The sequence below is a fragment of the Myiozetetes cayanensis genome, unplaced genomic scaffold (assembly GCF_022539395.1).
Source record: "Myiozetetes cayanensis isolate MyiCay16 unplaced genomic scaffold, myiCay2020 scf4, whole genome shotgun sequence".
In the NCBI taxonomy this organism is placed as follows: Eukaryota; Metazoa; Chordata; class Aves; order Passeriformes; family Tyrannidae; genus Myiozetetes; species Myiozetetes cayanensis.
Window position 1 is genome coordinate 8793086 of NW_026087631.1, and position 22483 is coordinate 8815568.

Genomic DNA, 22483 nt, shown 5'->3' on the forward strand with positions numbered 1-22483 from the left:
GCTAGCATGGAGGAAGGTCTGACATGTCTCCTTCGAGGGGCATGTGTGAGACCTCATCATGTCCTGCTCTGGCCATCATGCGCCAAAAATAAGGGGCAAGAGGGGCTGCTGTGGCTGCTCAGAGAAAGGTATTGACCTTGCTGTTTGGAGCATGAGGAAATCAACTCATTATTTTAATCTTGAGTGACTCCTTCACCTTCCTACTTCATGTCCTCTGTATTGTGCAATGTTTATACTACAGGCAGAGCTGTTTTTTCACAGCCAGCCTTCCAGGGCACCATATTTAGGTATCCTTGCTGTGCCAGAGAACTGCAAATATTTTAGAGAATTATTTAGAGCCGGGTTTTCTGATGAAAGATAACACACCTCTAGAATATGTTCTTTGAGATCTTGTTCACTGTTGTCAGCTTGTCCTCCACCACCTCTGCAAATCCTAGTCCACTTGGACCAGCATCATGTCCTTCCTCAGGTAGCCAGTAGCTTTCACGTTGTGCTGCTGAAATGAGGTGACAGAAGCAGTTCCTACAGCTCCTGGTGGGCTGCCAAGGAGAAGGGACCTTTGTGCTTTTGCTGAGGACCAGTAGTCAAAGTAACATTAGAGAGGGTCAAAGTGCCTCTTTCCATCACCTGCTCTGCCTCTGGAAATACAGAGATTTGAGCATATGACTGATGCTTGGTTTGGTGAAGGCTCTTTACCCATACTCCCACATTAGGGAATGGTAGAGGCTGCTTTATAGCACAGAAGAAGGATGGGTAGTGTGTGCTGTGTGGCTGGTGAGGCCACCTTGTTCCTCTTGGGAAGGGCGGGCTGTGAGCTGCTGATTTTGGGGAGTGGCACTTGTCTGTTTCCGAAAGCCAACTGAAATCTTAGTCTGAGCTCCCTTAATCTGAGCCCTGGAACGGGTGGGTGTGGATCCTTATGAAACAAAAGACAAAGAAAAGCAATTGATAAAATCGAGGCCCATCGCAGTATGGCTGATTTAAAAGCCTGGTTCCCAGCTGGCCGATTTAAAAGGCTTCCAGCTCTGGTCGCAGATAGGGTTGTTTTTCCAAGGATATGCCTTTGAGCAGCTGTAAAAAGGTCCTGCTGCCTGATAGAAAGGCGTGCTGAAAGGTTTTTATTTGCTGCTGTGGATTGATTGGAGTACAGATGCTCTGGAAGACGTGCTACATTATTCATGTGGTAGATACCGTAGCTAAAAGCTAATGCACAGCCTGGAGGCTGAGAGGAGTGGTAGAGTCCTTTGTGTGGTTTTGTTGATTCACTGGAGAGTCTGGACTGCTCTTAAGCTTTTTTTTTTGAATACTGAGATTGATAAAGCAAATCGAGGAATGCAGATCACTTAGTTAATGGCTCTCCACCTCCTTTCTTGTTTACAAACTACTCCCAGTTTTTTTTTTTTTTTAATGCATTATTCATACCAAAGTGCTTGCTAGGCTGGTCCTGTTTGCAGGACTTCACCAGTAACTCAGTTTTCATGTGGCAGCAATTTAAACTGCTTCCCTGTCAAGGCTCAGGTGTCTGCAGTAACTATCCCACTTTGGATTCTCTATTAGCGCTGCATCACATCTGGTGGGGAGAAGATCTTGCTGGACTCAGCAAGGCAGACTTTGTTTCCTAAACTAACTACGGGCAGATACCTAGATGTGGGGACTGACTAGCTGGCACTAGTCTGGGGACTGAGTGCTTAAAAAGCCAGCCTGGGAACATGTCTCCCTCTGTAGCTCCCTTCACTCTCTGTTAGCAGCTGGTTGTCAAGTGCCGTGGTCAAGACTGTGGTGTAGTGGTTGGGTTGTCTGTCTGAGGACTCTGAACTGATAAACCTCACCTCCAAGGCAGCATCTTTGCAGGAAGGAGTTTGCTTCTAGGACCACAATTGTGGAAGAGACATACTCTCAATGCAGGCTCCACCCACCCTGCATTAGGTGGAACGGAGAGGTGAAAGACACCATATCCTTATTGTTTATTACTCTCGTAACAATAAACCTGTAGCCTCTGAGCTTGTAGTGTTGTTTGAGATCACATGTGTAGATGGTATTTAAAGCTCTGGGTTGTGAGCTTTATGAGCTTTATGAGACTCCATAATCATGTTGTCTCTTGACTTTGGATCCAAAGGAATTTATTGCTGATAATTTCTCCTTGATAGTGTTATAACACAGAAGTGGAATTTGGATGGCAAGGTGCGTCCGGGAGTGCATGACCTACTCTGTTGTAGATATGCCTCGGAGAATGTCCATGGCTTCGAGGCTTGGAGGGGAGGGAGCCTAATTTAAGCAATGACCCTCACAAACCATTTGGTGTGGTAGGTTTGAGAGAAGTTAGACCAGTAACAAAATGGTCTGTGCTGATCTGGCTTCTGACTCAGGAGACTGGTATCTGGTGACGAAGTTCTGTAGCCCAACACAAACCGCGGTAAAACATCTGTGAAAGACAGGAGATTGTTCCGTAAGTGTGTGTCTTACAAATTGTAGATAACACTGACATTCCTTTGTTTGCTTTCAGGGTTGCCTTTTTGAGGGCCTACTCATATTACATTTTGAAACTTTGGAAATGGAAGCCCGTGGGTGGATTTTTGAAAAAAGTGCAAACTCAAAAGCATAAACCCTAGAGCATCAAATTAGTGAAAAATGTTGCCTGGATGAGGGTCAGAGCCAGCAAGTTGGCCTGTAATAAGGCTGTGGCAAATGGACACACCAGGGCAAGCAAAATGCCTGGTGTAGAGCAGCAGGGTCATATGATTTAGCTGCTGTGTGCATATGCCCATCCTCTGGCTGCTGCTGGGTGCAGGGAAACAACTGGCCAAGGGCAACAGTCAGACATGCTGGACTTTAGAGGGGTATGACACATTACTTGCAATAGTAATCGAATTGGCAGGAGTGCATAAATGCTCCAAAGAAAGCATTTTCTGGGGGTATTCCCCATCCCTTTCCTGTGCAGGAAAAGGCAATTTCTGTTTTGAATTTAAAGAGCTATGACTGGAATAAGAGGAAGGAGAAATGAAAGTGCATTGATAGAGTTATCTGCCAAGCTGTAAAGTGTGAGCTGTTCTTGCTCTCTGGATTTCTAGAGCTGTTGCTTTTCATGTACTGCAAAGCACAGACACCTTTACTTACCCTGTTACTGCCACTGGGTTTTCCAGGCCTATTTATGTGGGAATACATTTTCAGTTGAAGCTAAAGCCTGTAATTATATTAGTACAATCACACCGGTATTGCTGGTCTCCCTTGGCATGCAGAAAATAATTCAAAAGGGGTGCTTCTCACAGGGGAAAAGATGAAGGTGTTCTTCATCCCATCTTGCCTGTAGGGAACCACAGGGCCATTTATTAGTGTGCAGAGCAAAACCCAGTGTGGACAGCCTGTGCTACAGAGAGCTGCCAGGCTACAGTGCTGCAGGCCTGACTTTCCACAGTAGGAGCAGCAAGACCTTGTGCAGCCAGAGAGGGTAGGCTGTGACAAGGGGCATTCTGGCTCACTGATTCTGGATTTGGGCTCCTGGGTGTTGCTCCAGACATCCAGCCACAGGTGAGACAGGAGGTCTCCTCTTGCTGCGAATGAGACTCTCTGTGAGTGATCTGCTCGTGATACAGATATTTGGTGTGGTGGACCTGGAGCTTAGTCTCATGCATTGGAAAAACCTGCTCCCAAAGCCCCAGGAGAACAAAAGCTTGGTGATCCTGAAGAACTTGTACCCCTGGCAGGCTGTTAGGAACAAGTCTTCTGTTCCTCCTGGTCTGGGGATCCCAGTGGGTATCGGGATACTGGTTGCTTAGCTAGTGAGTTGACACCTAACTGGCGTGGCATACTCTGTGATCAGCTCAGCAGTGCAGTCTTTCCCGACTGGAGTCACAGCTTCTATCCACCTTGGGTTCTTGAAGGGACAAATGCAGAGCCCTTCCCAAACCTGGTTAAATTCTTCTGCAACAGCAATAAGGGATAATTGGTAATTTGGGCTACAGCAGGGCAGTTGATATTAGGTATTGCTCGTGGCAAATGTGTGAGGAGTTCGTGTGGGCTGCAGGACACATGAAGAACTGTCTGAAATTGACTCAGAGCAATTAACAGGTTCTCTTTGAGGACTCTTCAGAGGATGGAGGAGATTTCTGACCACTAGACAGATGGAGGCTTGAGCTTCTCTGTAAGGGTATATCAGAACAGGTGGAACACGTGGGAGAAATAATGAGATGAAAGAGGCAGCACAAGCATGGCAAAACCAACCATGTCAACACACTGATTTCATGTTACAGAGGGTGGTGAGCCCAGTGGATGTGGGATCCTTTATCTTGACTTTAGAAAAATGTTCAATGTTGTCCCACACGAGTAAGATAAGGGAGTGTGCACTGGATGCATCTGTCCATGGTGAGGTACATGTAAATTTGGTGAGAGAATTATAGAGAAGAACTCGTATGACAGTTAATTATCAGAATGTGAGAATTTATTGAGGAAAGTTTTGCAGGGTTCTTCCTGGCATCTGTTGCTTTTTGATATTTTTTATTAGCAATTAGGACAAATGAATAAATAAGCAGGAAACCAGGAGGAGCAGGAAACTTGCAGAATGACAGGGCTCTGGTTTGAAACTGCCTTGAAGAGCTGAAGTACTGGCATGGGAAAATTAGGATGCAGTTCAGCAGTGAGAGGTTCAGGTCTTCAGATGATGCAGTACCATCAGACCCAGCGCAGTTCTGCAGAGAAGTGTCCAGAGGCTGCAGTTCATTCCAGACTGAACACGACTCATTGACATGCTGTAGCAAGCAAATGATAAATAGGAACAGGAGAGTATCTGGTAAATTATAAAGGAAGCATCTGTTCTTCTGTATTACTGAAATAGATGTACGCCAGTTTTAGGTGCAGCTGCTCTGGTAAAATGCAGATGAGCCAAAGAGCGCAGAAGCAAGGAGAACAAATTCATCAGCTGTTGAGAAAACAGGGTTGACAGGAGGAGAATGAAGTAAAAACTGGAGAAGACTGAAAAACTGGGTATAGAGTTTTGTCTGGGATCTGGCTAAATAGAGTAAGAAGCAAGTGACACTGATTGCACAAAGGGAGATTTAATTCTGACAGCAGTGAAAAGCTGTGCAATTTTAAAGGCAGCTGAGAGCTGGGATAAGTTTAGCAGGAATATGATGGTCTCTCCCTTACATGAGAATTGTAGGAAAAACATCCTTAGTTAGAATATAGAGAAATGAATTAGAAGAACAGAAAAAAAGATGGACTCCCAAGACCTGTGGTGATCTGCTTCTGCTTCTTGGGAGACATGTGGGCATGTAAATTGGGTAGTGAGAGTCTATTTTGAACTTCAGCCTGCAGCACTCAAGTGTAGGTATTTCCCATTTTTCACAAACCACTTACCCATTTGAGGACCTTCTTGCTAAACTCATGATGCCTTATCACTGTGGTGAGGAACCATCATAGTACTGGAATCTGAGTGCATCATCTCACAGTGATTTTGGGTTTTGTTAGTACAGTTTGGCTTGTGAGGCCTGGTAAGAATTTACAAAAGCTGTGCTGATCCTCCATCTTTCTCACTTTTACCTGTGTATGTACTATGTTCCACTTTTTACTGCTTTGATGTCATGCTTCTCCCAACCTCCCCTGAAAACCCTCTAAACTGTCTAGTCCTCAGTTGGTTTTGAATGAGGGAGTTCACACTTGGGTCCAGCTGTTTTTGTTGATTTAAGTCACCTGATTGAGTTGCTGCTTGTTTTGCTTCCCCTGAGCGCGGCCTGTCTGACGAATCCCTGGAAGGCAGTGTTGTGTAATGGAGACATCTCCCATCTTCTTCACACTGAATGTACACACAAAGTTCTGGTCTACTTTCACTATATCTGCTCAGGACGCTCTCCCTAGAGATCACTGTGCAGATTTCACAGGGTCAGAGTGTGGTGGAGCGTGAAGGCACCTCTGGAAACCACCTAGTCCAGCTGCTCCAAGCAGGTTCAAAGCCTTGTCTGGTTGGGCTTTGAGTATCTCTAAGGATAGAAACTCCACACTCTCTCTCAGCAAACTGTGCCTGATAGAGGCAAAATGTTTGACCGCCCTCATAGTCTAAAAGTTCCTTCTTACAGTTAACTGCCTGACTAAGCTCAGGCTGACGGGCCTGTGGTTCCCCAGATCCTCTGTCTTGCTTTGAAGATAATGGGTGACATTTGCATTCTTACAGTCTTCAGGAACATTGCCCCATAGCCATGATCTTTCAGAGAAAACCGAGAATGACGTTGCAACAGCATGGGTCATTTTCCCCTTCCTGTGGGTCCATCCCATCAGGTCTTTGTGCATGTCCACAGTCTGTTTAAATTTTCCCTGACCTGATCCTCCTCCACCAAGGGTAAGTCTTCCTTGAATTGGACTTTCTAGAGCTCTCAGGGACCCAGAGTTCCTGAAGGCTGATCTTAGCTGAAAAGACTGAGGTGAAGAAGGCATTCCACAGCTCAGTCTTTCCAGTGTCCTTTCTCACAGAGTCTGCAATCCTTGCTAGTTCTTCTATTGCTTCTTTGCAAGAAAACTTCCTCATTTGTGCTTGCAGCTTCTTTGTGAGAAAAAACAGAGCTGCAGTTAATATTTAGGCTTTCTGCTTTCTCTGATTAGAATTGAAAGTTTACATTTCCTTTAAGAAAGGGGCTGAAATGCTGGAGATCTGCTGTGATCTGCATCTTCCTGGTGCACCAGCAACCAGCCTCCTAGGTACCAGAAGACAGGAAGGTGACCCATGCACTACCACTGCCAGATGTTGGTGGTTGTTAGGGACAGATAACCTGTTAAATGTTCATCTCCAAGACCAGTTCTTAGCAATATTTCCTCCATAGGGACAGCAGTGTATTTCATACAGCCTTACCCAAAACCTTTCACAACCCAAGACAAGGAATGGTTAAAATGAAAAAGAACAGCATGACCCTTCCAACACAAAGCTCAGATGGCTGTACTGAGGGTTTGGCTTTGATTTATTGAGGTACATTCTCTTGGGAAGATCTTGTTATAAATGAGGTGTCACCATGCAGGAGAGGACAGGAGAGAGGAACATTTGCCTTTGTGATAGAGATCTTCCTCATGGGGAAGCAAGAGTTGCTGATAGGATGGGATGAAGGTGGTCCCAGACCCGTGGAGAAAAAGGGCATCTTGGCAAAGCCTCCACCTATTCCTCCAACAGTCCGGCAGCACAGTGTTTTGAGGGGGTCCCCTCTAGTTTCCTTGCAGGCTAAAAACCAAGGGCTGCCTCTCCATCTGCCTAGTGGTGCATAGAACTCATTATTTATGAGTATGCCCATATAATTAGTGACTCTGTCATTAAGAGACTCGCAAGCCCAACCCTGCTGGCTTCCCTCTGGCTGCTGGTGAGTCCTCTCTGGAAGCAAAAGGCAGGTGTCTCTGAAAGTACTCCCTGTTCTGCTGGTTATCCAGGCCATGCTTGGAGAGCATGGGCAGAAATCTCTGGGGGCAGGTCACCCTAAAGAGGGTGGTACAGGGTAACAGGGGAGAGAGGGAGTCTGCCTCCTGGAGGTTTACAAGGCACAGCTGGAGAGAGCTGCAGCCATACTGATATGTCACCGAGGATGGCCTTTTTCTGAGCCAGAGAATTGTTCACTAGCATATGTGATAAAACTATGACTTACTGCTGCTTCAGATGAAAGGGAAAAGAGAAGAGTGGGAACAGGATGAGATGTGGTGACATCACCTGGGAATAATATTTGTGTGGGGTAGAACAAATGATGTGGGGTAGAACAAATGACTGTGCTCCAATGGGCTGACAGCTCATGCCTGAGCCTGGTCCACATTAGCATGAGAGTCTGTCCTGTCTTCCAAAGCCCTTTTGGAATATGAGTGTGTGCTACTTGCAGAAAACTATGTCTTGCTACAGTACTTGATTTAGAAAGAGGGACGTGTTTGCCCACTCTGCCATTTCTAATGAAGCCCTTTTCATTACCTTGAAAGCTGGTGGCAAACAAGGACACACGGGATAGGAAACTGAAACCCAGCACTGGTTGCTTGTACTAAACAGTGGCACCTGCAGACTAGCATGATAAGTAGACACTTTTCTTGCTGCTGGCTTGCTTTGTGATCATCGTGCTCCTATTAGGGTTGCGGCCAACAGCTTTTTCTCTGCACAAGGCAAGAAGAAAGGGTGAGAAATGCGTTTGGAGCGGTGTGAGATTGAAAGTTTTAAAGCTGTCTGGAAGCAAGGAGTTCCTGTGCACACTGTTTTTTCAATGACTGTGTCTTTGAATGCTCTTGCTTAACCTCAGGAGCAGGGTTGTAATACCAGGTCTCAGGGAGAGAGATCTTTGCCCTGTGGAAGAAGCATTAGTGGCATTATTCAGAGTAAACAGAGTAATGTGATGTATTTGTGTTTGCCAAAACTGTCCCAGTCTAGCTGTGTGGATCTGGGATTTAGCTGGCCTGGCTGATTGGTCAACTGCTAAAAGCAGCCGTTTCCCATGAAGGTGCTTGTATGTGAGTCTTGCTGGTGTGTCACATCCAGGTGATAGATGTCCTCAGCAAGAGGTGTAAGAAACATTACCCTTGTTGGCCTGGTGTATGTACTGCATTGCTTCCCAGCTGTGCCTTGGTGCTGGCTAGGTAAGAGCAGAAAGTTTTGGAGCAGCCTGCTTAGCAGATGTTCCGCTGTGGAGATTCGTCAGGAAGCAAGATGCAGCAAAGAATCACACCTCTCTGATCAGGAGAGAGGCCAAGTCTCCTTAAAGCTGAGACACTGAAACTAAGACCCCGAGCCTGTGTGAAGAATGCACAAGCCTGGTTTGGGAGCAGACAGCAGGTGTATTCCTGCTTCAACTTAAATCTATTGTGGGGACAGCTGAGTGAGGAGAGGGGAAGTACTTTTTTATGGAACTCTCTTGTACAGCCTGCTCTGTGTAGAGCCATGTCATGAAATTTACAGTGCACGTAGCTGGTTCTCAGGCAGAAAACCAGCAGTATTTCATGATATATTAGCTGCCTTGTTTAAAATCATGTCTTTAACTGTTTCCTTTGTACAAGTCCTGTGGTATTGGGAATGGGAATGTATCCTCTGTTTCCAGTACACAGCTTAGTGTTCAGTGGAAGGCAGTAGTGAGGCCGACTTCATGTATATCAGCTTCTGGATCTAAGTGTTATCCAATTGCCATTAGCAGAGACAAGATAGCTGAAATGCTTTTTCAGTCTCTCAGAATGTATCTTCTTATTTTTTGGCATCAGGTTATATTATTCACTTTTGGATGAATTTCGAAAGAATAAGCGGTGTGTGGAAGAAAAGTGGAGGAGAGGAAGGAGATTTTAGTAGGACAGGAGAAAGATAAGATGAATGAAACTGGACCAAAGGAAATAACGGATCTAGGCAGATTTCGGGAAGAACACTGATTCTTACTTTGGTTTGATTCTATTACTTGGAGCTGAGTTCATGTAAAGGTTTTATTTCATGGACTGCTGATAAATGACTGAGAAGAGGATGTGTGTCTTCCGAGGAGCTTTCTAGTTGTGCATCCTGTGCCACTTTCCATCTGCTTTTTTACATGGGGTTTGAAGTTTGAATCTCTCGTGGCAGTCTCCTTGGATACTTGCAAACAGTGCTCTCAAGAGACTTGCAAGGTTGCCCTATGGGTTTTTTGGCCATAGCAACATCACTTAAAAATGATAAGGTTGAAAGGAAAAAGGCATTGCCTATGCAATACAAGTTTAGCATTCCAAAAGAGAAAGTAAAAAGGGAAATGGAAAGTTTTAATGGCATTTCAGATTGAAATGTTCATGGTAGCTTTCAAAATCCCCCTTATTAGCATTTGCCTTCCTTCCTTTTGTCTTTTTTGACCCTGCGTGCAATAGAAGGAGTGAAGGGTAAGTGCATTTTTCCTCTGTTGATCCCTCTGCTTTTCAAATTATTGCTAACTTTTAAGAGATTGAAACCTCAGAGAGTCCTTCAGAACTGAAAATTCTCTTGGTTCCCTGGCAGTAGGGACACAGGAGGAAGAGAGTCCCAACTTGTCAGGATCACCTGAACAGCTGAAGTACTTTTCAGGGTAGCAGGTGAGAGGTACAGGCAGAGTTTCAAAACCTGCCTGTGAACAATAGAAAGCAGTATAAATGTGTTTTGGCAGACTGTTATGTTACGTGCTTTCCCCAGGAGCTCACTGGCACAAGGTCTTCAGGGGTATGGCAGCATTTCAGCCTATGTCTCCTGATGCCAGGGCGGCTTTTTTTTTGCAGGAATTTAACACAGGCCTTGTGGAGAACACGTCTTGAAGAGAAGGGAGGCTTCATGCACAAAACTGGGGGAGCATGAAGCAAACATAACCATTATTAATTCATTGGAATGTGTTTCTACCCTGCTTAGAGATATGCAGCAGAAGAAAACAGAACAATTGTTTGGCAAGGGGCATGTACATCCACACAATGGAAGCACGCAATGCACCATTGTGCACTATGAACTGGAAGGCTCTCAGCCCAGGCATGGAGCGTTCTGAGCAGTTGTGGGCATTTCATCTTGTGTTTGGATGGTGAAATGATGCAGGTTTTTCTCCTCAGGAGATACTGTGCCAGATTCTACTTTCCAAAAGAGCTCTATCTGTCCTTCTGTCACATCAGTAGTCCTGAGATCAGGACCAGAGATAGGCAGTCTGTCACCCCCTTGCTTACCTGAAAGCAGACAGAGCTGGAGAGCTTTCTGTTAGAACTTACAGGCTTACCCAGCCTATAAATTCTGCATTGGCTTAATTGAGTGATACTTTTGCAGCCTTTATGTACCCTGCTTCCATGCCAAGACTGTAATACAGCCTTATGAGAGACCCCTCATCTAATGTGATTCTTTACAGGCAATGATCTTGTTCTTGCAAGGATTAGTTTGATTGAAGCTTGTCAAAAAGTTTTTGAATAAAGGTGATTTTACAGATAGTGAAGTAGGATGCCTATTTCTGTCACTGGAGTCAGCTGTGAGCCTCCTGTCTGTACAGCCTTGAATGAGTAAAATGTTGGTAAGTGTTGCCATGGGGAACAGAAAGGGTCAAGGACAGTGCCTCGATGGATGCATGCTGGGTGCTGCCAGGCCCCTGGATGCACTGTGCAAGAGGTGGAGGTGGAGAAGGGGGTTTAATTCATCTCTGGAGTCTGGTCCTACAGGGCATGCGTGTTGAGATGGGGCAGGGGTTGCCTGGGCTCAGAGAACCAGCTCTCTCTGCAAACAGGGAGGTGATCTCTAGCCTTGTTAGCCTGAAAAACTTTCTGGTGTCAGAGATCTCAGATACCTTCCTGAGGGAGCTCCAGGTGGCCTAGCCAAGAGGAGAAATTTCTTGTGCCCACTGAGCTTGTTCAGCTCCTATGAATTCTTCGGATGATGTTTTTTGTCACTGTGAATGCTTTTGTCATCCATTTCCTTCCTTTACCATGCTGTCATGTGATTTCTGCTTTTGGGGGTGCCACCCCTTTTGCTCACCATCATTTTCAGGCGTGCATCTGGATGGGATGGTCTTGTCCCTCTACATAAGCTGTTTGCACCCCCTTAGAGTTGCTGAGTTTAACTTCAAAGGAAATAGGATCTACTTGTTTTTACAATGCAGTAGAGAAGCTTTCAGCTCAAACTCTGCATTAAACAAATGAACTGAAATTAAACTTTCGGGTTTAATCTACCATTATATCACTCCTAATAGTAACCCTGAACAGTGACATCTTTGAAAAGATCTATTCTGTCCAGTTAATGGTAGGAATGATGGCCATTGCTAAACAGTTTGATTTGCAGTGCAGCTCTTGGTACCTCCTGCAAGAAGGATCCGGAAAACTCCAGGCCTGTCAGCCTGACCTCAGTGCCTGGCAAGGTTATGGAGCAGATCATCCTGAGTGCAATCACACGGCACCTACAGGATGGACAAGGGATCAGACCCAGCCAGCACGGGTTTAGGAGGGGCAGGTCCTGTCTGACCAACCTGATCTCCTTTCATGATCAGGTGACCCGCCTGGTGGATGAGGGGAAGGCTGTGGATGTGTCTGTCTGGACTTCAGCAAAGCCTTGGACACTGTCTCCCATAACATACTCCTGGAAAAGCTGGCAATCCATGGCTTGGACAGGGGCACTCTGTGCTGGGTCAGGAACTGGCTGGAGGGCCCAGAGAGTGCTGGTGAACGGGGCTGCATCCAGCTGGTGGCCAGTAACCAATGGTGTCCCCCAGGGATCAGTGCTGGGCCCAGTCCTGTTTAACATCTTTATTGATGGTTTAGATGAGGGGATTGAGTCCCTCATTAGCAAATTTGCAGATGACACCAAGTTGGGAGGGAGTGTCAACCTGCTGGAAGGCAGGAGGGCTCTGCAGAGGGACCTGGATAGACTGGAGAGCTGGGCTGACTCCAATGGGATGAAGTTCAACAAGGCCAAGTGCCGGGTCCTGCACTTTGGCCACAACAACCCCTGCAGCGCTACAGGCTGGGCACAGAGTGGCTGGAGAGCAGCCAGGTGGAAAGGGATCTGGGAGTCTGGATTGACAGGAGGCTGAACATGAGCCAGAGTGTGCCCAGGTGGCCAAGAAGGCCAATGGCATCCTGGCCTGGATCAGGAACAGTGTGGCCAGCAGGAGCAGGGAAGTGATCCTTCCCCTGGACTCAGCGCTGGTGAGGCCACACCTGGAGTGCTGTGTTCAGTTCTGGGCCCCTCAGTTCAGGAAGGACATTGAGGTGCTGGAGCGGGTCCAGAGAAGAGCAACCAGGCTGGTGAAGGGACTTGAGCACAAGTCCTGTGAGGAGAGGCTGAGGGAACTGGAGTTGTTTAGTCTGGTGAAGAGGAGGCTCAGGGGTGACCTCATCACTCTCTACAACTCCCTGAGAGGAGGTTGTAGCCAGGTGGGGATTGGTCCCTTCTCCCAGGCAACTGGCAGTAGGACAAGAGGGCATGGGCTTAAGCTGTGCCAGGGGAGGTTTAGGTTGGATATTAGGAAAAAAAGTTTTATAAAGAGAGTAATCAGACATTGGAATGGGCTGCTCAGGGAGGTCATGGATTCACTGTCCCTGGAGGTTTTGAGGATGAGACTGGATGTGGCAATTAGTACCATGGCAGTGTTGGATCAAGGGTTGGACTTGATGACCTTGGAGATCTTTTCCCAACCCAATTGATTCTATGATTCTGAGATTCTATATGAAACAGATTGTTCTGAAGTAGCTATACCTAATCCAGCTGCTTTGCCTCTCTGAAAATTGCTTAAAATGGAGATGCTGGGTGCCTTTCTGAATGGGTTAGTGCAGCCAGGATGAGTGGGTGAATAGCCCTGCCACACTCCGTTCATAGCAGACTTACTTCACATGAAATTACAATTATTATGTGATTACTCTTTGAGCTCTATGAGTCTGTCTTCTGTTCAAATCAGGATCAACTGTAGCTCTGTGTTCATTGCTAGGCTTATATCAAATCTGCCTGGGAAATGCCATTGATAGAGATTCATGCCATTCTCTCTTCCACTCTTGTGGCTGATAGAAAGTTTTACTGCTGCCTAATTGAGAACTTCTTTGATTGAGTAAAAACACATGTCATTTGAGTCTCTTGTCTCCGCTAGACTTTGAAAGCAGATAATTATATCCTCCTTGTAGCAACTTTTTCTGTGTTTGAAGCCTGCTGTCATGGCTTCCCTCCTTCATCTCCACACCAAAGGTTTTGGTATTTCTTAGCAGGTCACACACCTTTGATCACTGGTCCATACAACTCTACACTGAATTTTCCTCTAACTGTCACCTTCTTCTAGAAGAGCCCCCAGATCTGACGTTTTTTGTGTGCTGTTCATGTTGCTGGTGATGGGAAAGTACAGCATCGTCCTCTCTACACACTTGTTCTGCATCATTTCTGACCTGGAAATACAGATAACTCACATCACAATTTAGTATTTCAGCACGAAGCCAGTTTACCTCATTCCCTTGCTTGTATTTTCAGAACAGGGAATATGCCTAGAAGGAAAAAAATACACATAGAACACCTGGGTTGGAAAGTTATGGGATTGTTCAGTCCTTCCCCTTACATAAAGTCAGTGGAAAATTGTCTCTAATGCTAAGCCCATTGTTGAATCAGGGTGGATGGATCTTGGCCCCAAAAGAGTAAGGCATGTTGAGCCCTTGGTTTTCGTTTGGCATATGGGAGCCACATGCATATGGTGGCTGATTATCCTGCTCTGTGCAGAGAATTAGAAAATGAGTGACCTTCCTGGCAGTCAGCAGCAGAACGCATGAAGGTCCTGGATTTCAAGTCTTCTGTTGTCATTACAGCTGGAGATGTGCATGTCTGTTCACAGGGGAATGAGGTGAGGTCTGCTTCATAGCTGCTTCTCCTTTGCTGGGGTGACACCGTCACACTGCCTTGCTGTGGTTCCCTGATGAGCTGACTGGGGATCTCATCGCTGCCAAACACACTCCAGTTCCCTCTCGTTCCAGATGTGATGTGACCCCCATCCACAATCTGATGTTTAACCCACATCAGATACTTTCTGTGATTTGATTCTGCTCAAGTGCCTTACCTTGGTTTTTGGTTGGGTTTTGCAATTGTTTTTTGTTTGTTTGTTTGTTTTTGTTTGTGTTTTCTTAATTCCCATTCTCCCCCAGAGTTAATTTTCAGCTCTGAGCAGGAGAAATCATGGATGGGACTGAAGGTGACAGACCACAAGAAGTGCAGGAGTGTGTGCTGGAGAAGTCAGCCCCTAGCAGTGGTGTGGAGCCACACCCAAGAACTGGTATTTGTAGGAAATAAGGTGCCCATCAATCTTCTGTCAGGCCTTCCCCAGGATGTAATGAAAAGGACTTGCTGGTCTGCTCCTGGCACTGCCAGGGATATAAAAAGCACTAAAGATTTCAAAGATGGTAAAAGACAGAATAAAGTACTGCCAAAGTTTTGAGTTTTTAGGCTATTAGGTCTGACCTTGCGGCTGTGACTCTTTTACAGAATACTGTGCACCAGAGTAGAAGGTGCTCTCAGTTCGGTCTGGATTAGGCTACCATATGTCTGGGTTTCCACAAACATATTTCATTTTTCTCATGTGGTTATTTTGTCTGGGACTGGGATAAGTTCATCCAGAATTCACAAATGTCACACATGGTGCAGGCAAATCCATAATCCTAGGGTAAGTGGGATGCGATAGGACAAATGGGAACATGCTGGCCTGTGGTGAAGCTCATGTTCAGTCAGTTGGACATGCATATGCCTCTTTGTTTCTGTCTGACATTTCCTAGAGAGTAGTAAAATATGCCACAGCATGGCTCTCCCAAGACTGCTCCTGACTGCTGCAGACTTCCCTAAACTTCACAACCCTTTTAGGAGCTCACTGCTTTGGCAAGAGGGGAAACCTTTGCACTCATGTTTCGCAGATGAGTCATGAAAAGCTAACTCTTCATAAACAGCCTCATAAAAGAGTGAGAGGTAAAGCAGAGCAAAGTCCCTTCAGTGCTACTGCATCATATTTCCAAAGGCAAGTGGTGGAATTGGATTCTCCATCTTTAATTTGCCTGCTCTTTAGAGGTCACACAAGCATTTCAATATTCATGTCTGGTAAGCGTGAGAGAGCTGTGCTTGAGTATATCAGAGTACCCCACTGGTTTTCCAGATACCTTTTCAGATGCCAGAAAGATTTCCACCTTTTCTGAGCACTAGGCTGAGAATTGCTACAGCTTTGCTTTTTTGTCTTAAAATTTCAAATCCAACTGCTGAGCTAAGAACAATATGACTGTCTTAAAAAAAAAAACAAACAAAACCAACCAAACAAACAAAACAACAACAATAAAAAACCACAACCAAAAAACCAACCAACCAAACAAAAAAACCTTCAAAAAATTCCAAAAAAAACCCCTGAGAAATGAAGTGTGGCAAATGAATCCAAGTGGAGACAGACTTTGTCCAGGCAGAACTAACTTGTAATTTTATTACCTCATATATATACAGATTCTGGGTCTGAGCTATCAAGCCATGCCAGATGTTTCTTATCCTTCTACCTCCTGCTCTAGGGAGGATTTTGCAGCTAGCAAAATGTGGTCCATATGAGTCAGCTGTGATGATGCTGCCCCCTCCCACTGCCCCCTCCTCCCAGCAGTGAGAGACCCTGTTCTGAACAGTGGGCTGATAGGCAAGGATGAGGCATGGAAAGGGTGAGATGAACATGGAAATGTGTCAGTGTGGCATGGCTTTGATGAGCTAGTCTGATATGAAATTATCTGAAGTGGAGCATGGGGATAATCTGGGAGCCTGAAGCCCTTGTGGAGGAGACGGGGGCTGTTCTGCTGCAGGACTCACTCAGGATGGGAGATGCTTCAGGGTGGGCTTGCCTCCAAGAGTGAATGGTGGGAAATGCTGCAAGTGGCCTGCTCACTGCTGGGAAACTGGTTTGTATCTGCGAGAAAGCTCGTTGAGTCACTGACAATTTCAGGAGTGGACGATAAGAGGGGAGACCAGTTATCGCTGCCTGGTACAGAAATGCAGCAGATAACATTATACTGTTCTTCCTAAACAGGCCCTCAGAGCCACTCAAGCACAGCCCTGTAGGGAAGCTCAGCCCAGCTCTTCCCACCTTGGCTCTTCATGTGTCTCACTGCAGCTGTGTTCAGAAGGCACATCCTTCACTTTTGCGTTGCAGACCCACCATGGCACTTCGGGCCACACTGGGGCTTCTTCTGGGAGCAGGAGATATGTCAGAAACTGGTATCTCTTTGCTCTCATAAGTTGAGAAGGCCACAGAGCATTCAGAGCTGCCTTCTCTGTCACCTGTGTAAGGAGACAAGCTGCTTTTTTCCAGCTGCACCAGCACAGTTTCTATGAGCACTGAATGGGAGATGCTGTCAAAACCATTCTCCCCCCTCTTGCCTGACCACAAGCATTTTTTTGTCCAGCTCTGCAGAAACCTGTTTGTGTTGCTTTCTGCTCTCCTTGTTGAGAGGAAGGAGCAGAGATGCCTCTCTTCCCTCTGGTCAGTTCTCCTCCTCCATCTTCATCCCTGGAGACTGGACAGTGGTGCTCAGTCAGATTGTTTCTCCCAGGTACACATATGGCATTGCGTCTACCACCACGAAGAGTGGAGGATAGTCGAGACTGTTGAAGTACCAGACTAGGAATGAATAAGCCAACCTCTTCCTTAGAGGAAGGTAGATGGAAGAGGAGGAAAAGAAGTGAGCAGAAAACCTGCTTTTACAAAAAAAAAAAAAGGAAGAGACTTGTAGCTGTAGACTTGAGGCCTCCTCTGTCCTACTATGCAAGCAGAGGAGCTGAGCAAAGAGGCTGGGCCAGGACTGCTAATGGGAGAGGGCTGCCAGTGGCCTGTGGTTGGTCCCTACATTGTCTTGACATCAGTGGAAGGGGGGGATTAGGGCAAGCTGAATGAAGGCAGACTGCACTGAGGCCCTGCTTACGGGATAAGTGTTACTGTAGTCCTTGTAGTACCTACACACCCGCCCATGCATTTTGTACAGGGCATGCATTTACACATAACATTTGATGTGTTGAAAGCTGTGATGGAGAACTTCTATGTATGATGGCCTCTTTCCTTTGCAAGGATATTCTTGTAGACACTGCAGCTTGCCCTGTCTAATAGCTGAGATCTGCGAGAGCTCTGGCCACGCTGTTTTTATTAAGAGCTGGCTGGAAGTTTGTCTCTTACTGAGGAACAACATCTTGTCTGCTGTGTGGCAGGCAGTGCACACAGGGGCTTATTTTACCTAGTGAAGATAGGAGGTTTTCCAATTGTAAATGGTAAGGTTTCAGTATGGTTTGGTGGTACAGTGCCCTTGATTTTCTCTGGTTCAGCTTCTTGTTCAGAGCAGGACTATTATGAATGTTAGATCAAGGAGGATGTGGCTTTGTCTAACCAAGTCATGAAAGGAGTTTCAGGGAGGGAGACATGATCACTTGAGCAACCTCTAATGTAGAACCCTTCTCCACACTCCTTCCAAACAAGCTTTTCCTATGTCTGTATGCCTGCTTTATTTGAGATCATCATCTCCCACTTTACCAGAAGCTGATGCTGCACCTACTCAGACTTTTTCACCATATTTTTTGCAAGACCTTATAATTTTCACCATATTTATCCTATTTTATTAAGGAGCTTTGTGTTGTATCTGCAATAGCATTAAGAGGGACATTGTTCTACTGTGACTGTTTTTTCCAGTTTTATGATATTCCCAGTCATATCTTGTCCTCCTGTCCAAATTGTATTGTAGGTGCTTGAAGTTCTTTCCTGTGGTAGCTGAACTTGAATTCTGCAAGTTGAGATAGGACAGATCTGTCTTTCCTAAACACTGTCCAAACTTGGTCGTTTAATTCCTTTTATTTCCTTTATTCCTTATTCACCATTAACCTTTTACAGGTACTCTGCATGGGATGTCAGTATCTTGCTGTGTGCTCCTGCTCTCAGGAGGAATGGTACTGCAGTAATTACTTCTGTGTGCTGGGTGATTCCTTTCTGCAGAAGAGCCTTGAACCTTCAGACCTCACACTGTCTCCCAACTCAAGAACAGTATAGCTAGAAGTTCCTTGCAGCTGGGCAGTTAATTAGTTAATTCCCTTTAAGAAAGATAATGTTCTTGCTGTAAGAAGTTACTGCTGCATCCAGACAATACAGTGATTTTTTTTCCCCCCTGGTGTGAGTAAGTCTAACTTCTAAAGCTGTAAGGAGTGTGAAATGTGAGAACACTCCACCCCTGGGGATGTTTGGGGAGCTAGCCAGTTGCGTATAATCTTAGCTCTCTTTCTACCAGTGGAGATCCCTTCTTCCAAGATTAGCTTTCAGGATTGCTTCTTTCTTTTTCAAATAACTTCCATTTCTTTGTTTTGGTTTCTGCAGAAGGAATTCAATAAGCTAAGAATATGGACAAATGCAGGGTTAACATAGGTAAAACATGCCAAGGTGAAAGAGAGCAATAAATATTATGAAAGCAACTGGGGATCTGCCAGGACTGATTTTTTTATAGGCATTTGTTTTTGTCCAAGGTGGGGTTGGTTCTGAGCTGTATCAGTGGATTGGGAAGAGGCAGGGAAATAGGACAGAACCTGTGTCCTACTACTGTTCACAACCCAAATCTTCCAGTGTGACACACTATGTATGCTTTGTGTATCTTTGTATTGACGGATGCTTGTAGAGCTCAAGAAATACATCTTCTTAGCCTTTATGAGTCATCCCAGGAGGATGCAATACCATGCCAGCAACAAAGACATTTTGGTTTAGAATTGCTTAGACCTCTGCTTGTCGGGTGATGATGCACTTGACTCCCTGCCACTGAGTGCGTTCGTGCTTCCCTGCAACCACTTGCACATATGAGTGAGTGGTCTAAGCCTTGCTATAACTCAAAAGGTGCTCAGTTTGGTTCTCTTGTATCGAACTGGAGTATCACTGATCCAGAATCACTGATAATACCATTCAGCTAATGTCCACTAAAGAGATCTATATGGGGCAAAACCATGCCCTCTCCCAGTCTTTGTCCATCCTCCCAGCTGATTGTGTGGGGCACTCTTTCACCCATAACCTTCTTGCCTGATCTGCACTTCTTTTTCTTTGAGCAATAGAATCTCACCACCACCCTCACCATGTGCCTTTTACTGTCTAAATCTTGTGGAAAGAGCAGAATTTAATACTCTTAATTGCCTTTTCTGACCAACACTGGTAATTTTCTATTTGAAAATAGCAGGTTGAGGGATGTGATTCTCCCCATTTACTCTACTCTCGTGAGACCCCACCTGGAATCCTGTGTACAGTTCTGGTGTCTCCAACAAAAGAAGGACATGAAACTATTGGAGCAAGTCCAGAGGAGGGCCACAAAGTTCATTAGGGGAGTAGAGCACCTTCCCTATGAAGGCAGGTTGAGAAAGCTGGGGCTGTTCAGCTTGGAGAAGATGTTGCATGGAGCCCCCATGGCAGCCTTCCAGTAAATGACGGAGGTCTACAAGAAAGCTGCTGGAGAGGGGCTCCTTGTCAGGAACTATAGTGAAAGGACAAGGAGTAAAGGTTCAGACTGAAAGAGGGGAAACTTACTTTAGATATTAGGAAGAAATTCTTTACTATGAGGGTGGTGACACACTGGAACAGGCTACTCAGGGAGCTCATGGATGCCCCAACCCTGGAGTGTTCAAAGCCAGGTTGGATAAGTTCCTGAGTAACCTGGTCTAGTGGGAGGTGTCCCTGCACCTGGCAGGGAGATGGAAATAGATGATATTTAAGGTCCCTTCTAACTCATGATTCTGTGATTGTATCAAATCAGTTACATCAGTTTCTTTAAGCTTCACTGCTCTCTGTGGTAAGGGGTTCTTGTGTTTAGCATGCTTCATGTGTCTTATCTAAACACCATTTAAAATACTGTCTGTCATAGGGGTGTAGCACAGTTATAAACCAGACATGCAGAACGTATTTGTCAGTGGGAAAAACATCAACAGGTGAATGTAAATATTTCTATGATCTGTCAAACTTATTTTTTCTGTTTGTGTCAGCAAAATTTAGGCTGATTTTTGGCTCTAAACCACCTCAGGGCTAAACAAAGAGTTGTTCCCTCACCATCTTTCAGGCTTTCCTCATGCAAGATCTTGTATCTTTCATGCTTTCTGAGCTCTGTGCTACCAGGATTCATCTCCTCTTAAACTTGCTGTCATCCAGTCCTGCTCCAGTGATAGGGACTGCTGGGCATGTGGCATTACTGCAGTGGCTGGTGATGGTGAGAGCTGTCATTTCTTCCCTGTGCCCTCCTCTCTCCATCAGAGATGTGCAACAGGGTGCAGAGACAGGGTATCCCAGAGGGACGAAGACCAGAAGAGAGAGCTCTGTCTGCCACTTGCTGGCTGAAGGTTGGCGTGAGCAGCCCAAAAGGGGGAGAGTGAGTCTGTGGGTGGGTCGAGGGGGGTAAGGGGTCTGTGAGCCTTGCCAGGTTGGCCAGTCCTGATGTCACAGGGCGTTGTGTTTCTCCCCTTGCAGATGTCGTGGCACCCACGGTACCGCAGCTCCAAGTTCCGCAACGTGTACGGCAAAGCCGCCAGCAAGGAGAAGTGCTACGACTGCGTGCCCATCACCCACAGCGTCCACGACAACCACTTCTGCGCCGTGAACCCCAACTTCATCGCCGTGGTCACGGAGTGCGTGGGTGGCGGTGCCTTCCTCGTCATTCCCATCAAGCAGGTGAGCTCTGCCAGGGCGAGCTGGGTTTCAAGAGCACATCAAGAGGCTGGAGGAGGGACAGGCTTGCTAGGGAGCTTGGTCTCAGAGGATGTTCAGTTAATGCTGTTGGCAAAATTGCAAAATGACGGAGGAGCACCAGTTGCCCTGGCAGGTGATTCCTGGGATCTGTGTACTTTCATGTCTTGCATTGCTGCTTGCACATTTAAAAGTTTTTAGTTGATCGTAGAATCATAGAATTAACTGGGTTGGAAGAGACCTCCAAGCTCATCAAGTCCAACCCTTGATCCAACCCCACTGTGATTACCAGATCATGGCACTCAGTGCCACATCCAGCCTCATCTTAAAAACCTCCAGGGACGGTGAATCCACCACCTCTCTGGGCAGGCCATTCCAATGCCTGATCACTCTCTCTGGAAAGAACTTCTTTCTAATATCCAACCTAAACCTCCCCTGGCACAGCTCAAGCCCGTGCCCTCTTGTCCTATTGCTGATTGCCTGGGAGAAGAGACCGACCCCCACCTGGCTACAACCTCCTCTCAGGGAGTTGTAGAGAGTGATGAGGTCACCCCTGAGCCTCCTCTTCTCTAGACTAAACAACCCCAGCTCCCTCAGCCTCTCCTCACAGCACTTGTGCTCAAGTCCCTTCACCAACCTGGTTGCTCTTCTCTGGACCTGCTCCAGCATCTCAATGTCCTTCCTGAACTGAGGGCAAAATACAGAGAGCAAAACCAGAAAGGTGCTTTAGTGGCATGGCTTCAGCTGTGACCAAAGGAGAACATGGTATGTTTTGCACTACCTTCTTTGTAAAAGAAAGGAGACACAGTTACCAGGCAATGAAGCTTCTAAGCTTCAAGCATTGATGCTGTAAAAACCTCCCTTTCAGAAACAAATCCCGGCTTTGTGAATTTGGATGACTTAGGATCTGATGAGAGGGAGAAGTTGGCCATCTGATGTTTGTTGCTTCAGAAAAATTAAGCATGCACTAATGTGGATTAGTTTCTATATGAGATTATGATCTCTCTGGAATGAGGGCAGAACAGATGAAAGGCAAAAGTTCAGCCTTTAATTAAAAGTTAATTGATGGTGTTATTGCAATGCCACTTTTTCAATATATATTTGCTAAGGATGAAAGTGAAATGGCTGTGCTTGAAGAACCTAGCACTGGTCCCAGCCCTTCTGGACTTTGTTTATTCATTCATTCAATACTGGCGCTGTTCTGAGATGTCCTAGAATTAACCACTACCCTGTTTTTCTTGACTGAGTCACTTCTGTCCCCTCGACCATGGTCTGTTGAGGCTGAAGAACTTGTCTTTATCACAGAGATGCATCTATAAGCAGACAGTTGTTGACTGTGGGATGTGGGGTGGGACCAAGCCCTCAAAGTGTTGACAAAGGTGCTTGCACTG

The 22483-nt window shown here is 45.9% G+C and overlaps 1 protein-coding gene across 2 annotated transcripts in view; it reads left to right on the top strand.

Annotated features, from left to right (window-relative positions):
• The window catches only part of CORO2A (coronin 2A), a 57313-nt gene that overhangs the window by 15028 nt on the left and 19802 nt on the right, over positions 1-22483 (top strand). The window contains exon 2 of one of the 2 annotated variants that reach the window (XM_050329383.1): positions 20877-21077. In XM_050329383.1, coding sequence (XP_050185340.1) covers positions 20877-21077 — 201 coding nt within the window. Of the gene's footprint in view, positions 1-20843; positions 21078-22483 lie in introns of those variants that run through there. The other variant, XM_050329382.1, reaches the window with a different exon arrangement.